At 43.7% G+C, this 17,561-nt stretch overlaps 1 protein-coding gene across 7 annotated transcripts in view; it reads left to right on the top strand.

The window, feature by feature from the left end:
* Positions 1-17,561, top strand: part of TANC2 (tetratricopeptide repeat, ankyrin repeat and coiled-coil containing 2) — a 144,091-nt gene that overhangs the window by 76,678 nt on the left and 49,852 nt on the right. For all 7 annotated transcript variants that reach the window (XM_058041839.1, XM_058041840.1, XM_058041838.1 and 4 more), the window contains 4 exons: positions 2,638-2,824; positions 9,993-10,256; positions 12,790-12,915; positions 16,496-16,777. In XM_058041839.1, coding sequence (XP_057897822.1) covers positions 2,638-2,824; positions 9,993-10,256; positions 12,790-12,915; positions 16,496-16,777 — 859 coding nt within the window. The remainder of the gene's footprint in view (positions 1-2,637; positions 2,825-9,992; positions 10,257-12,789; positions 12,916-16,495; positions 16,778-17,561) is intronic.

The following is a 17,561-nucleotide window of genomic DNA, read 5'->3' as shown; positions in this document are numbered from 1 at the left end:
CCACACTGAATTTTGTCCTCTACCTTACTTCCAATCGTGTTGAAAATCACGCAATGAGACGTTTATGGGATTTGCATTAATTAAATTAATTCTTCTGTTAGCCACTGATTGATTAAAATCTGATTGAGACTTTCACCAGTAGTTTGCACTTGAATCTAAAAATCAGAACAAGTTGTTGGGTTTTAATGTGTTAATTTACATGAGCTCAGCGAAGAAAACGTTCTTTGTATCAAAAGCTGCTGCTTGTTATTCCAGCCATGCTTTGCCTTCTCAGGCGAGACAATAATTATTTGCCATCTCACCAGTGCTTAAGCTGAAAGGAAGATAAGGAATGGGAGTATTTGCACTGAAACTGCCCAGTCTGTACATCTCTATGATGCCTTTTCCCCCAGTTCCCTTATTTTGAATATATCCAAGGATATATTCTTTCTGTGCTCTTAATCGTGATTTCCTTAATGGGAGATCCCAAGTGCTGAGGATTAAATCCTTTTTCTCCTACTTTTTGGGACATTCTTTCTAACTGTATTGTCTGCCAGAGCAGCACAAAGGACACTGAGGTGCTGGCAGAACAGAGTAATTTTTCAAAGTTCAGTGAAAATGTGACAGATGAAACAGCAGCAATAATAATACAGAATGTTCTGTCAATGGAAATTTATATTTAAAACTCACACAGAGGAACATTTTTCTATATCAATACAAAAATAAAACATGTCAATCAATGCCAAGTGATATACTGTGTTATTTCATAATTTCCAGTTGCAAGGAGCTTGTTCTTCAGGAGCTGCATTGATAACACAGCAAATAAAGGAACTTATATCACTTCTGGCATTTCATGAAACAATAGTTTTATAAGCTGGAGGGAAGATAAGTGTACCATCCTTGCACTGAATTTTAATTTACTTTAAAGTGCAATGATTCCTATGTTTTAAAGTTAGTGGATGTTATTTTGTACTGAGATAAGTTTCAGTGGGGATTAGTTTAAAATGACAGTTAAAACAAAGACACAGAAAAACTCCACCATAAAGAATTTATAATAGTAATAAAGCTTTACATTCTTGAAGCTGATCAAATGGAATTTACCAGTGGCACTTTAAAAATAGGATGGAGAGAGGAGAGAGTTGCTTTGCTTGTCCCAGGTACTTCAGTAGAGATGACCATGTGTTGGGAGCCATCATTTACACTGTGGGTGTTTTAGAATTAAGATTGGAAAAGACCTGCAAGAGAATCAAGTCCAGCCTTTGACTGAATCCCACCATATCACAGAGTGATATGTGATCAAACAAATCACATCTGATTGTTGTTTGAACACTTCCAGGGATGGTGACTCCACCACTGCCTTGGGCAGCCCTTTCCAATGCCTGACCACTCTGTCAGCAAAGAAATTTTCCCTAATATCCAACCTGAACCTCCCCTGGCCCAGCTCCAGGCAATTTCCCCTTATCCTGATGCATGTTGCCTGGAAGAAGAGACCAACCCTGATGGATACCACAGGGAGATGATGAATGAACACAGAAACCCTCACACAGTTCATTTTCTGCTGTGTTGGGGTGTCTGTGTTAACACACAAACCTGCCAGCAGAGCTGTGACATTGGCACTGTGTCCCTGGTTTGCTGATGCACTGATCCACGCTGGGGTATTCTGTAATCAGGCTGAGGTCGATTCAGCTCCCTCTGGCATGAGAGCAGAGCCGTGGGGTGGCTGCCCCATCCCCCTGCCAGGGATGCTCTGTGCTCCACCAGTTCCTCTCTGAGTAAGGATTTTTACAAAACCCATGGGGATACTTGGACAAAGGAGGTTTTTTCTTGGTGGCTTCACGTGGTAGCTGCCATTAGGGTGTCCTAATATAAAACACCATGTTCACCTTTAAAGAAGTCCCTCCCGGACGTTTTTTAAGTTTCAAATAGAGAATAGGGAGGAGGAAAAAAAATTAGAGGTCAAGCCTGCTATGCAGTTTGCAGGTATGATGCTTTCTGTGCCATGTTTTCCATATTATTGAGGGTTTGTTTAAATTTTATCTGGTGGGGAAAGCGTGCCTGGGCAGGGAAGGGCCATCTGGTATCTAGATAAAGGATCTCTGTTGTTTTCCTTGAATGGAGGAAACATTTATAGAGCAAAATAAAAACTGCAGCCCCACAAGGGTTCTGAGCAGATGGAAGTGGCCCAGAGGTCTTTATAGGATTTCCTGGATGTGGTGACTGTAACTGTAAGTAAAGGTGAGATCACACTGTGTTTCCCTCCCCAGAACTCTCCACTTGAACAGAAGCACCAGATTTACCTTTCTGTCATGGTTTTTGCTTATTTGTGCTTTTTTCTTTTAAGCTTTCGGTTCAGTGCTAACAAAACAACCAAAACTCCTGCTCGAGTATGGAATCAGGCTTTTGATAAATACTGCTATTTATGTTTCCTGTGGCTCCTGTTGAGCATGGAGGCTGGGATCTCTGAAGCGTGAAGGAGAGAACGAGCCCAGTGTCTGCCCCAGGTGGGGGGCGGCCTAACGGATGTTTCCATTTCAAACTCTACAGCACTTTTTAACCTGACCAGACAAAGCAAACCCTCAAGTGTGAGCTGCAGAAAGCCTTTCCCCCCTGGCAGTGCCCGTGGTGAGTGATGTGCTCCTGCTCTCCCCCGTTTTGCAGAGCTCGGCGGTGACGCAGCGCATCAGCCCCTGCTCCACCCTGACGAGCAGCACGGCCTCGCCGCCCGCCAGCAGCCCCTGCTCCACCCTGCCCCCCGTCAGTGCCACTGTCACAGCCAAGGACTGCACCTATGGCGCTGTCACCAGCCCCACGTCCACGCTGGAGAGCAGAGACAGCGGCATCATCGGTGAGTGTCGGGCCGTGCTCTTCCTCCTCCTCCTCACTGCTGCTGGCTGGTCTGACAAGGTTTGGTTTGTAGTCAGAGAATGCCAGGATGGTTTGGGTTGGAAGGAATGTTAAAGACCATCCAGTTCCACCCCTTGCACTATCCCAGGTGAATCCCTGTCCAGCCTGGCCTTGGGCACTGCCAGGGATCCAGGGGCAGCCACAGCTGCTCAGGGCACCTGTGCCAGGGCCTGCCCACCCTCAGGGAACAATTATTAATTCCCAATATCCCATCCAACCCTGCCCTCTGGCAGTGGGAAGCCATTCCCCCTTGTCCTATCTCTCCAGGCCCTTGTCCCAAGTCCCTTTCCAGCTCTCTTGGAGCCCCTTTAGACACAGAAGAGGCTCTAAGGTCTCCCTGGAGCCTTCTGTTCTCCACCCCTGCTCTCCCAGCCTGGCTCCAGAGCAGAGGGGTTCCAGGCATGTCATCAACTCAGTGATGCTCTAGACTCACCCTGTTTCATGTCCCTTGGGAACCCCAGAGCTGCATGCAGTGCTTTATTTATATAATATTGTTTATCTGTGTTTGCTAATTAGGGGAATGATCTTGCATTATTCAGGTTTATACTGCAGTGACCAAGGTGATCTGTACCCCTCCATCTGCCATTTCTCATGGGCAGAACTACATAGTAGTTGGTGAAAATTGGAATGTATGAGGTTGATAACTTTGGATCAATTAATTAACTTTTGGACATTGTTTAAATGGTGGAAGAGGAAGCCTTGGGCAGGAGCTGAACTAAATTATTACAAATTTCAGTGAATTTCTGTAGCAGGTTTTTCATTTGAGTGATCAGTGGGTTGCAGGTGTAAAGAATCTGGAGAAAATATGCACAGATCAATTTTGTTCAGTAACTCTACAGGCACAATGGGAAAACATTAATGTTTATATGATATCAAACAGGATGATTGTCACTTGGGTGTCTTTGCCACATGTTCTAGATTGAGTATTTCCCCAGCTTAAGAAGATTGTATTTTGCTAACAATTTATGTAGGGTTAAAAAAGAAAAAAAAAAGAAAGGCAGGTTGGTAATTTAGGGAGGTTAGTTGCACTAGTGGTTAACATTTTGCTTGGCTGATCAGGGAATCTGGGCTTAGTTCAGCTCCTGGATGCCACAGCAACCCTTGCAGCACTTCTGCCTGCGTGATCTTAAAATGCAAATGGGTGAGCTATTCTGAGCTGTGTGCCGAAGTAGGTTAATGAATCCTGGCAAAGTCACTGCAGGATCCCACCCCCTCACTTCCCTGCTCACATATCCCACCATCAGAGCTGCACCTTCTCCCACATCCAGCCCCAAAGCTGGGCTGGGCTGGGCTGGAGGGTCACACTGAGTACAAGTGGGTGTTTGATCCCTGCCTCTGCCCAAGCTGTCACTTGGCTCTAAAAGCTGAGAAAAGGTTGAAAGGATTTTAAAAAAATTACAAGGTCCAGATCTTCAAATTCAGATATTTGTAAAAGAAAAGGAATGGGGGAGAAGGTAAGACAAGAGCAGAGGTAGGAGCAAGTCAGCCCTTTCTCCTGGATGCCATGGAATTCTTTCCATATAAAACAGAATGGCTGGTGAAAATCCTGACCTGACTGTAACCTCTGAATAGCTTCCAGGATTTTTTGGCTCTCACTATGGAAAAGCAGCCAACTGTTAATGTTCAGAAATCTGCTACTGAAAAGAAAACTGGTCAAAGAATCATGTGCTGCTCTGAGGGAACTTTGCACCTCACGGCCCCTCCAGTGTGAGCTTGGAAGCTTTGCTGCTGGAATGCAGCAGAACGCAGGAAAATTTCCACCAGTCTTAGCAATCCTTTGAAATAAACAGCAAACTTTTCTTGCCAGCTTATCCCAGTGATGCTCAGGCAGCACTTTATATCATTAGCAGCAATCTCCTAGGGAATGGCTGTTTTCCATGTGGCATCTTCCTGTAGGAGTGTGTTCAAGTTGAAATGGGGCCACTCTTTTTTTCTGCGCTCTGTTCCCTGCTGAAGTGTCAGGGGATCATGCTGTGCAGGGACACAGGTATGAGGGGAAAGCAGCTTCAAAGGGAAAGCAGTGAGCAGTGGAAATCTGGCCTCACTGCTGTGGTGAAGTGCACAGGCCTGGTACTGTATGGATAAGATGTCTTCACTCAGATTTTGTGGATTTATTCGGTGGAAAATAACATAGAAAGGAGCCCCATTCCCTCTTTGGAATCCCTGGCCTGTAGCTCCTTCCATTTACTCTTTTATTGCTATTTTTTTCCTTTTATTCCTAAGCTTTCATCAAGATGCTGCCTTCTACAGATGTATGTGTTTCTGGGTTAAAAATAAGTTTGTTAATAACTTTGTCTAAGTGCCTGCTAAGCAAAATAGATGCTGCTATGCAGAATAGATGCTGCTGACAATGAAACAAGATGGATTTGTTTCCAACTTCATCTGCTTTGAGGAGGGAACAAAGCTCAAAAGGCACATCAAGATAAATTTAACTCAGGTTAAATATTTTTGTGATCTTACAGTTAAAGCATTTGAATTCTGACATTCTCATCAGTATTATGAAATGCTCTGTTAATAATGAATAACATTTCTGAGAATTACAGATCCTTTTTTGAATCTCAATGGCTTCTAGTTGGGCTCATTCCCCAAAGAGAGTTGGGGAATGATCATTAAGGCTGCTACCTCTGTAGAGTTGGGACCTTTTTAACAGATTTCTTTCATGTTTACAATAGTGGAGTGTGCTTTATGACATTAATTACCTCGTTTCTGCAAGTAATAAACTGCAGTTTCTAAAGAGAAGCTTTGCTGAGCTGTTCTGTCTCAGTGTTTGCAGGGGCCCAGGAGATGGGAGGGTCTCGTTCTGTTTTACCCAAACCTTGCATTTCTAGCCTGAGTAGCAGCCAGGATAGAGCCCTGCAAGGCAATCATCCCATTTGTCATCCCATTCTTTATCCCATTCCTCATCCTGCTTGTCAGCTGGTGCAGCAGGGAATTCAGATCTAGCACAGAATGGATTTAGGGTCAGGTGATGCTACCGTCGAGGTATTTTTCATTTCGTTTTAAGACCTTTTGCGTGCTCACCATGATTTATAACACCCCCAAGCCTGACACAGAAGTGGCTTTACCTGTTTAATGTCTGTCTATTTGTGGGATTGTTTATGTGAATTAGGCCAGTGATCTTAATTTTCTTTTTCTCCTATTTGAGACCACTGTTGATAGAGAAGTTAAACATCCAGCTAGTGCTGTGGATTTTGGCCTCAAGCCTTGAGCAGGACACACCTTGGGAGTTTTGGGATTGGGTTTTTTTGGTGTGGAAATGCCATAAACTCACTGCCTGGTGGTGTCCAGCAGAGAATAATGTTGTAAAGGTGCACCAAGGTTGTTGGGGCACAGACAGTGTGTGACTGCACGAGGCTGCTCCCTGCCCTTGGGAAGGGTTTGGACTTCCACTTTCTGCCTGCCAAGTTTTTCTCTTTGGCAGCTGGAGTGGTCTGGGGTGATGTGGCTATATTTAGGTGTATCCTTCTGTGGCTGAGTTTATGGAGGCTTATGTAGATTAGGGTAAAAAATTTATTTCACTCCTTGCCAACTTGTACGTGTTAGCTGGGACGTCTCTAATGGAATGAGGCAAGAGGTGCTGAAGTGAAATGAGGTTAATTCAGGCAGGGTTTGGAGCTCGTTGCAGTGCAGCATATGAAAGCTCATTGCTTTGCTGCAGTTATTTCTTGAAATTAACGAAATCCCTGTTCTTACTTGAGGCACTATAAATCTTTACATATAATTAATGATACAGCTGTTGGTCATTGTCACGTGGGACCTACAGAAACTGCTTCTCCCACAGTTACAGCTGGAAGGTGAATGTAAAGGTTGATGTTTTCCAGGCATGGTCTTTGCCTCAAGGAAAATTGGATGGGATGGTAAAAATTCCCTTGTGTGTTTGACTAGAGACACATTCAGTTGAAAACCTCCCAGGGCATAGGCCAGCTTGCAGCTAAATGAGAAATAATATTTGTGGCCTGTAAACGCACAAAACTGTCTTGAGACGTGCAGTGCTGTTTGTAGGGCTGAGGTGCCGTCTTGAGGGGGCTGCTGCTGCTTCAGTACAGCTCTGTTATTTCCCCAAAGAAATTAAAATATTTCACCCGTGTCTTTTGCAAAAAGTTCTAATCAGAACTTTTGTTTCCAAGGGAAACAAGCCAGGTTGGGAAAGGAAAGTTTGACAGAGGAAACGCAGGAGTAAATCTTGAGTGCCCAAAGCAGGGTGGGATTGTGAAGTGACTCCAGCACTTCTGGAGTGTATTCCCTCCTGGCACCTCAGTCCATGTGCCTCCAAAGCTGCTTGAAGCTGGTGCAGGTGGTGCTGGTGCTGTGGGTGGGTTGGGATCATGGGGACAGAGATTCAGCAAATCCCAGGAGAAAGCTGCAGGCAGGATTGCAGACAGGCACCACACTGCCTGCACACTCATCCAAGGGGCTTTCCATGGGATATCGTTCATTATGTGTTTTCCAGCAGTCAGATGATCTGGAAGCCTCAGATTCTCTGTGCTCACATTAAATAGCGTGAGACTGCACCAGTGGAGACTGGAGACACAGCCATGGATCTATAAATACCCAGATCTATATGCACACACGTCTATATTTATGTCCCTGTGGTATTTTTTGGGTGCTATAGAGAACCTCAGCTGTTTGTGCATGTCAGGTTTCTGTTGTTCTGTGTGTGACTCACACACTGTCCCATCCTTCTCCATCCTTGCAGTGCCTTGTTTGCTCCCAGCTCACCAGCACACACTGTGGTCAGCATGATCCAATTGAGCAGGGCCCAGGCATGGCAAAGTTCTGATTTTTTTTTTCACCAGAGTTGTGCTTTTTTGTCTGGATTTAGCAATTGAAGAGCCTCAAGTGTTCTTCCACAGCCTCTGGTGCCCCTGTGGCTCCTCCAGTATGTCCCACCTCTCCCTTGGAGACTGGGGTTGAAGGATCTGCTTCTCTGTAGATGGCTTAAGGCAAAAATTCCTGCTCTTTGATAGATTTGAGTTTATCAGTTTATCTCTTCCCAGTTTAGAGCATGCTGTCAGTTCAAAGGTTGCATTTTTTTTTAGCTTTTGATTAATGAGGTGTCCTTGTGTTTAAAAATCATAGAATTACAGAGTGGTTTGTGTTGGAAGGGACCTTTAAGGACCAGCTAATTCCAGTCCCCTTGACTGTCCCCATGTACCACATCCACATGTTTTTGAATGTTTCCAGGGATGATTTTTCCATCACTGGCCTGGATGGCCTGTTCCAGGACTTCACCATCCTTTCAATGAAGAAATTTTCCCTAATGTCCAACCTGCACCTTCCTTGGTGCAACTTGAGGCTGTTTCCTCTCATGTTCTCAGAATAGAATGGAATGGAAAATATGGGAAAGGGAAAGGGAAAGGGAATGGGAATGGAATGGGAATGGGAATGGGAATGGAATGGGAATGGAATGGAATGGAATGGAATGGAATGGAATGGAATAGAATAGAATAGAATAGAATAGAATAGAATAGAATAGAATAGAATAGAATAGAATAGAATAGAATAGAATAGAATAGAATAGAATAGAATAGAATAGAATAGAATATTTCAGTGTGAAGGGACCTACAATGACCACCTGATCCAACTCCCTGACCATTTCAAGGCTGCCCAAATCTTTGTACTTTCACTGTATTTATCTGCCAATCTGGCATTCACAACCTTTCTCCCCTGAATATCACTCCACATCTTAGTAGTTGCAGGTAAAGTAAATTTTCTGAAATTATCTTTCTGAAATATGCTTTCTCCAGTTGTCACTGTGAAAGTGTAGTGTCTGAGCAGCTCTGGGGGGGTCACAATATGGGAGATGTGCTCAGCATGTCAGTTCATGCTGCTGACTCACAGCTAACCTGGTGCTTTTGCTTTTTAACTGAAGTTAAAATCATTTTGGTTCGAAATAGCTCCTAGAAGAGATTAAATCCATAGAGCCATCACTTCAGCATGTGTAGCAGCACTTAGATCATCCAGGGCTGTTCAGCAGGTAAATTAATCCACAGGGAACAGTCCTAAATATCTGCTTCAATGATGAGTTTGCACATAAAACAGCTTTAGTGTAAACTAGGGAAAATTATGTTTAGAATGAACACAAATTGTTGATTAGAAAAAGGGGCAGCAGGACTTAATAGGACTTTTTTCTTTTTTTGTCGTTTCACTTAAAGAAAACTTACTTTGACACATGGTTATTTTGTTTTTCCTCAGTTTGATGTGTTGGAAGATGACTGATGTCAGCTGCTGATTTGTTTCTACAAAGACTAATTAGAAACATACTGCGATAGAATTTTTAAATTAACAGATTCTAATGGATCCTAATGGATCAATGGGGATTTTTTTTTTCTGTGAATAGAAAACATGGCATGCCTTGCCCTGCAAACCCAGTCTTTGAAATGGAGTTTTTTTATAGAGAATCATTTCAAAGATATTTCTCAGACAGTTTGAGGGAGCAAGAGAAATGTGTGAATAGCTGTTTTCTGTTTTTATCTGATTTTCTTATCCTAAATCATAAATATGTTTACCTGACAGCAAGCCTATGTATAAATACCAACAAATAAATACCAATTCGTAGCAGTTCCATGTGTTGGTTTTAAATTTCAAAATACATTGCAAGCAACTAAATTTTGGGACATTTGATGGGATGCAAAGATACTGAGCCAAACTAATCCATGGGAGTTGGTTGTTTAGGCAGGTCAGTGGAGGCTTCTCAGTGTCAGACCTTGCAAACTTCTGTAAATATTCCCTGGAAAAGGAAATGTAGAAACTATGATACTAATTAAAAGACATGAGGAGCCATGGTAATGTTTCCTCCTGAATAATTTCTGTTCTTTCTGGAATGGTGTATTTGAATACAATGCAGCGCAGAATTTTTAATACTCTTTGTAATTACAAATGGCTTTTAACAGTATGAGCCAAAACATTAGAGCTTAAATGTTCTTTTAGAAGTCGTAAGCAGAAACAGTATCATTAAAGTAAAATCCATAATCTCTGATTTATGTGGATATGGAAAATTTGATGAAGATCATTTTTGGCTCTTGCATGGCTCAGCTCAGCATTGAGCAGCGTGCGTTCAAACTATTTTTTCTTTGTTACTCATTTTGTTTCTCATTTCTTCCTTCAAGCTACATTGACAAGTTACTCCGAGAATGTGGAACGCACTAAATACGGAGGGGAAAGCAGTAAGGAACTTGGATCTGGGGGAAACCTGAAGCAGTGGCAATCCCAGAAATCCAGCATGGACTCCTGCCTGTACCGCGTGGATGAGAACATGTCAGCCTCCACCTACAGCCTCAACAAAATCCCCGAGAGGAACCTGGAGACAGTCCTGTCCCAGTCAGTGCAGTCAATTCCTCTGTACCTTATGCCACGGCCAAATTCAGTAGCAGGTAAGAAATCCATGTTTGTGCCTTTGGGTCACAGCCAGGCACAGCACACAGATGCCACAGCCCTTCTTGTGTTCCCTTATCCAAAAAGAAATCTCCTTCCTGGAGTCATCGTACTTAAGAATGACAAAAATCATTTTTTTGTTTGATTTATTGGTTCTCAATGAAAAATTCCTCTGTGGAAAACTGTTTCTGATGGTGTTTAATGGTTATTTCAGCAGTTTATTATGACTTTCTTACAAAATTGTACCAGATTATGGGAGAATATATTTAAAAAGAAAAAGCCAGATTCTTTACTGTTACTATAATGCAAATATTTTGGGTTTAAGGTGCTGCGACATCATAGCTATTTCTACTATTTCAAAGGATTCATTGCAAGTAAAATAACCTGTCTCATGTTCTCTGAAGAGCTTAAGAGCTCTGGAGTTAAGAGAATGGTGGTACTTTCTGTCTACAGATCTGCTCTGGGTCCCAATGCTCCTGGTGGACTGTGCCCCAAACATCTCACACCTCACAGCACTTGATGTTTGCTAGTGACTGATATTTTTTGGCATAAAATCAACATTAATTTCATTTAAATTCATGTTTGTTCTTTGAAACATTTCTGAATGATGTTGTGCCATACCTTATTGATGTCTTTTACCAGCCTGCTGAGTGTTGCCCTGAAGCTGGTAACAGCAGGGTAAAAAAAAGAGATGGGATTAGAAATATTAAAGCTTTGCTGCAAAGCTGCTTGTCTGGAATTACTCCCTGTTCCTTTATTGCCCCATATTTTTTTCTTGCTGGGTAATTTCTCTGGAATAAAATGTGTTGTCTATGTGTCTCTGTTGACATGTGGAGAAATCCACACTTTGGATTCTGAGTCCAGAAAACCCAGAGACAATTCTGAGAGATGCCCCAAAGAGCCTGGGACATTGTCTGTTAAATCAGCATCCCTTGGTGAATCAGGCTGCATTGCATAACTGGATTAGCTTTCCTTTTTAATCCAGCTTTGGCTGGTCACAGACCTAAAAGCAATGCAGAAATTAGATTTATAGATGGTGAAGTACAAACCCAGAGCATGGAGGTGCAGCACAGACTGAAAATCTGAGATTTCAGACTAAAGGGAGGGGATAGAAAAACTCAAAAACTCTGCTTCCATAGCCTGCTTGCTTTAGATGAATTCCTTATAAATGACACGGTGTAAACATCTTCCAAAGCAAACAGAGTAGGCTGAGCACCATAAATTTAAATACATGTGTGTTCATTTAATTGTCTTTGGAAGTTGTTGACTTGTTTGGTGCCCTTAGAGGCAAATCCTATTTCAAGAGGAAACTATCCAGTAAAGTTCAGGAACAACTTTTCCTTCTAGATGTTTATTTTTTGGTAGAGATTTTGCTGCTTTGAAGTACTGTGTCAGCTAACACAGTTCATGTCCCCGCTTAAATCATGAAAGTAAATATGATGAGAATTCAATATTTGGCTTAACATTTTATCATCAAATGATCACATAATAGCTCCTATATGCTCATGGCACCAGAAAATTATGGGGTTTAGGTAGTGGATTTATATGGGTGGTTTTCACCAAAGAGTTTAACCTCATTATCTTAACCTCATTATCTTTATGCCTCAGTGATGAGAAAGGGAAACCAAGTGTAGTTTCAGAGTTGATTTAAGTCTGTCTGCAAATGTGACATTGCTTAAAGAGTTAATACTGAGCTGCCAATGTCCTTGCTGCAGTGACACACGTTGGGTAACCACTTGATAAACCAGATTAGTTGACTAATCCAACTGAAAATTAACCCACCAGAAAATAGATATAATAATTTTGAGCCTCAAGGTCATCAGTGTGGATACAGTGTAGCTTGGAATGGGGCAAAAAGCTGCCTTTCTTTGTGATATTCCATGATATTCCACATTTTGAGTAATCATGAATTCTCAGCTTTGCTAAAACAGGTTCTTTTCTATTTTTTTTTTCAAATACAGTTGAGTTTGTATACATTCTGTTCTTTGGAAGCAAAGCATAGCAGCACTTATACCTACTGGCTTTTTTTTTTCTGCTTTTTTTTCTTTTTAGGGTTTTTGGGTTTTTTTAAGACTCTCCCCAAAAATCTTCCAAAACAGCACAAAAATACCCATTTTTATAACAGCCTACAAAGTACACTCACTGAATATATTGTGTCACTGAGCAATTTACAACTGAGTGCAGTTCTTACAACACTTTCTTCCCTGTGAGGGGAATCAGGCCCTGGCACAGGGTGCCCAGAGCAGCTGTGGCTGCCTCTGGATCCCTGGCAGTGTCCAGGGCTTGGAGCACCCTGGAATAGTGGAAGGTGTCTTTTTTTATTCGGGAACCAACAGGAGACATGAGTAAAAGTATGAGAAAAAGTCACCAAAACACTTTACCTAGGGGAAATAGTACTTGGTTCACATCAGCTCTGTTGTCTCACGGTACTTACATCTCCATGTATTTTCATTAAAAATGGAAAAAATACAGTAACCAGAGCATGAGATCCAAGGGCCAGGCGTGATGTCCTTCTTTGCTTTCTCGTGGCAGCCACCAGCTCAGCCCACCTGGAGGATCTGGCTTACCTGGACGAGCAGAGGCACACTCCCCTGCGCACGTCGCTGCGGATGCCGCGCCAGAGCGTGGCCAGCGCCCGGGCACAGCAGGACCTGAGAGGTAGGAGCACAATGGGGCCCTCAGGGCTTCCCTTCCTGGGGGTGTCTGTGTGGGGAACTCCATCCATGTCCCTGTGAAAAACAGAATCTCAGAATGGTTTGGGTTGAAAAGGACCCTAAAGTTCACCCAGTGCCACCTTCCACTGTCCCAGGCTGCTCCAAGCCCCATCCAACCTGGCCTTGGGCACTTCTAGGGATCCAGGGGCAGCCACAACTTCTCTAGGAACCTCTGCCAGGGCCTGCCCACCCTCACAGGGAGCAATTCCTTCCTAATATCTCACCCAACGCTGCCCTCTGTCCTGTCCCTTCAGGCCCTTGTCCAAAGTCCCTCTCCCGCTCTCTTGGAGCATTTTTAGGCACTGAAAGGCAGCAGTAAGGTCATCCCAGAGCATTCTCTTGTCTCTTCTCCAGGATGAATACCCCCAGCTCTCAGCTGGTCTCCTTGGGATTAATAATTTGCTAAGTTATTCAAAATGAGAAACTTTATGGACTACTACTCTTTTGTCTTGTTTTTCAATCAAGGCCAGGGATTGCAGTTCCCCCTTGCATTCTGCAGTGTGCCAGTGGGGAAGGAGCCCAGTGCAGTGATGAGGCCACCAGCTCAGCCACTGCTTGTAGGGTTGCTCACAATGCCCGTATTTAGGCAGCTCTTTGAGTTCTAAAAAGCTTTTTGAAGAGGAAATTTTTGTGGTTTTTTGTGGCAAATTCCACAAGCAAGACGTTAGCAATGAGAAGAGGAGCCAGGGCTGACATTTTGGTGTTTTGCTTATTATTCCAAATCAGCTCTAGCTCAATTTGCTCCATCTCCTTGGGATTTCAGCCCATCCTTCAACTTACATCCCTCTTTTAATCTGAGCTCAGTCTTCCACCACGTGCTGAAGCTGTCAGTGTGACAGTCCTGAGTCTGCAGCAGATCACCAGGCTTCAGCCCCATCATTTTTTGTTGCACAGATGAGTAAGCGGCCAAGAAAGCTCATTTGGGATATTTTCAGGTTGTTTCTGTGCCACGAGACTGCTTTATTCTCCCCTGTGCATAGAACAGGGTTTCTTTTGGCCATACCTGAAACTTTCCTTTTCTCTAGGGGTTTTTTTTTGAGCCCACCATCTTAGGGTGAGGACCTGGGGAGCTGGAAGGCACAGGCTGAGTTTTCACCCAACATACTCAACCTGGTACAGCCTGGCAGGACTTTGTCCCAAAGACATGACCCCCCCAAAGAATGGGTTTGTGAGCTTTGGATGGCAGTGTGCAATGAAATCCTCCTGGCTGCTGAGGCAGTTCTAGAAGTGCATTAGCAGGCAGTAAGTGAAGGAAGCAAAGTTTGACAGACCAAATTTCCATATGTTCAGAGGCAGGAGCTTGCCAAGGCTGTGTAATTTGCAGTGATTGCATCCAAAACATTCAACTTTATTGTAGGAACAGAATCAAATTGTTTTCCAGACACACTTTTGAAACCCTTGTTGCACTACATATTTTCCTTCTGCGTTTTGGCTTTTTTTCCCCTTTTTGTGACAGTTGCATGAGAATAGCAGCAATGTTTCAGTTTTTTTGTTTATTATCCTATCTGAGGTTCTGTGCTGTTTTTAAAAAGAGAGGGAGAAGAAGATGTGAAAAAGCAAACCATCACTATTTGGAAACATTTTCATGTCATTGCATATGCAAGGGGGGTGCTCTTCCCTGAAATGCTGCATTTTGCAGCTATTGCTGTGAAATTGCATCAATCTGGTCTGTTACAAACTGCAGCTCTTTGTTCCAGCTGGAAATCCTAAATTTGTGTTTAATTTTAATATCCCTAGTCTTGGCACTGGGCTGAAATAGTGAAGACATTTGTGGCCCTGTGATGGGGGACACATTACAGCCCACTGTCTGTTCCCAGGGTTCCAAAATCCCAGAGAGAGAGACTAAATGGGAGATTGTCTGTGTTATTTTTTGTTAAATCAATTATTTTAAGCAAGGGAGCAATAGAGGAGTCCCAGCACTAAGAGTGTGATAAGGATTCTTCCCAGTGACAGCTTTTTAATAGGATGGGGAAGGCAATTTTTGCTTTGCCTATTTTCATCCCTGGGGATTTGAGGCTTTTCAGGTTGCTGTAACCCAAGGCACAAGCTGAGGGCTGTGATGTACCGTGGGTTTTCTTCTCCAGAAAACAAATGTCAGCAGACCTATATTAAAAATTATTATTATATTAAGAATACTAAATTATACTAAAGAATGTTCAAGAATACAGAAAGGATACTGATAGAAGGTTAAAAGATAATAATAAAAAACTCATTACTCTTTCCAGATCCTCAACACAGCTTGGCTGTGATTGGCTAATAAATAAAAACAATTCACATGAAACCAATGAGACAACCACCTGTTGGATAAACAATCTTCAAACCACATTCTAAAGCAGCACAACACAGGATAAGCAAATGAGATAATATTGTTTTCCTTTCTCTCTGAGGCTTCTCAGCTTCCCAGGAGAGAAATCCTAGCAAAGGGATTTTTCCAGAAAATATGACAGGCAGTCTTTGGTTTGGAAAGACAGGAGTCTGCTAAGGCAGACAGGAGCCTCCCCTGAAATGGAGAATGTAAACCCTCCCCACCCCTCCAAATTGCTATAAATTTTAAATTAGGGGTTCTCAGGCAAAAATATGGGAGCAGGAAATAACAGTTCTTTAATAGGGAAATGAAAAAAAAAATAAAGGATAAAAGAAACAATGCAGTACACATGAACAACACTGCCAGAGTCAGAACCCAACCTGACACCCTGTGGGTGGCAGTCCCATTGGAAATGTGGCTGCAGCCTCCTGAAGTGTCAGGGGTGGTTCTGTTGGAGTAAGGGGGATCTGTAGAGAAGGATGTATTCTTCCTCTGAAGATCCAGTGGAAGGAGAGACAGCTGCTGTTCCTTTGGGGAATCCAGTGCAGAAAGCTGTGCTGGTGTCTCAAAAACCTCTGGATTATATCGGGGTAGCAATGCTTGGCTCCTCCCTCTGGGTTATATCTGGGTAGGAATACTTGGCTCCTCCCTCTGGATTATATCAGGGTAGGAATGCTTGGCTCCTCCCTCTGGATTATATCTGGGTAGGAATGCTTGACTCCTCCCTCTTGGGTTATATCGGGGCAGCAATGCTTGGCTCCTCCCTCTGGATTATATCTGGGTAGCAATGCTTGGCTCCTCCCTCTGGATTATATCAGGGTAGAAATGCTCGGCTCCTCCCTCTGGATTATATCTGGGTAGCAATGCTTGGCTCCTCCCCCTGGGTTATATCGGGGCAGCAATGCTTGGCTCCTCCCTCTGGATTATATCTGGGTAGGAATGCTTGGCTCCTCCCACTGGGTTATATCTGGGCAGCAATGCTCGGCTCCTCCCCCTGGGCGGAGCATCTGAGAATGGGATGCTGTAGCTCTTATCAGTCATGCAGTGACGTTCAATAGTCTGTTATCAGGGAGGTGTGAATGTGGTCACTCAAAGAGAGAGGTAAAGCAAACTGCCCACTTGACAAATCTGCCATACAGATGGTAATGGAAAACAGGTTGCATTGCAATCTTCGGCACAGGCGCGGGCATTGATGCTCTTCCCTTGTCTCCCTTTCCAGTGCGCTTCGCGCCCTACAGACCCCCCGACATCTCCCTGAAGCCGCTGCTGTTCGAGGTGCCCAGCATCACCACGGAGTCGGTGTTTGTGGGCCGGGACTGGGTGTTCCACGAGATCGACGCGCAGCTGCAGAGCTCCAACGCCAGCGTCAACCGCGGCGTGGTCATCGTCGGCAACATCGGCTTCGGCAAAACCGCCATCATCTCCAGGCTGGTGGCGCTCAGCTGCCACGGCACCAGGATGAGGCAGATTGCTTCAGATAGCCCCCACGCCTCTCCAAAACGTAAGGATGGGCAGCATGTGGGTCTCCAAAATTCAGAGTTTTTACGGCAGCTTTTAGAGTGGGCTTGGCTGATAGAATCCCGTTTCTCTTCTGGCTCAAGGAATCAGCTTAGTCTTGTTGGGAAGCAAAGGAAGGACCTTTGAGAGTGTGTCATAGAGGCCTTGAATGGTTTGGGTTGGAAGGAACTTTAAAGATTATCTCATTTCAACCTTCTGCTACAGGCCTTCCACTTTCAACCCTGTGCTACACCTTCCACTATTCCAGGTTGCTCCAAGCCTCATCCATCCCTGGATACTTCCAGAGATGGGGCAGCCACAGCTTCCCTGGGCAACCTGTGCCAGGGCCTCCCCACCCTCACAGGGAACAGTTTCTTCCTAATACCTAATCTAAATTCTTCCTAACCTAAATCTACCTTTCTTCAGCTTGAGGCCATTCCCTCTTGTCCTATCCCTCCATGCCCTTGTTTAAAGTCCCTCTTGAGCTCTCCTGGAGTCCCTCTAGGTACTGATACAGTCAGCTTTTATAGTGCTCCTGTTCCAAAGCTGCTTTTTGAAGAGTCAGAATAGTCTGTCTCTGACTTGTCTGGCTTAAAAACATCACAGACTTTCTCTGGCTGAGAAGCCTCCAATTTTAGAATCACAGAATGGTTTGGGTTTGAAGGGACCTTTAAAGGTCATGTAGTCCAATCCCCCTGCTCATGACATCTCCAGCCAGATCAGGCAGTTAGTGTTCTATGATTATAAATCCATGCCAATGCATTCTTCTTCCCATATAGATTTTTTAT

The sequence above is a fragment of the Melospiza georgiana genome, chromosome 28 (genome assembly GCF_028018845.1).
Source record: "Melospiza georgiana isolate bMelGeo1 chromosome 28, bMelGeo1.pri, whole genome shotgun sequence".
NCBI lineage: Eukaryota > Metazoa > Chordata > Aves > Passeriformes > Passerellidae > Melospiza > Melospiza georgiana.
Note: the sequence above shows the minus strand (reverse complement) of the source record. Positions and strands in the feature narration are given on the sequence as shown.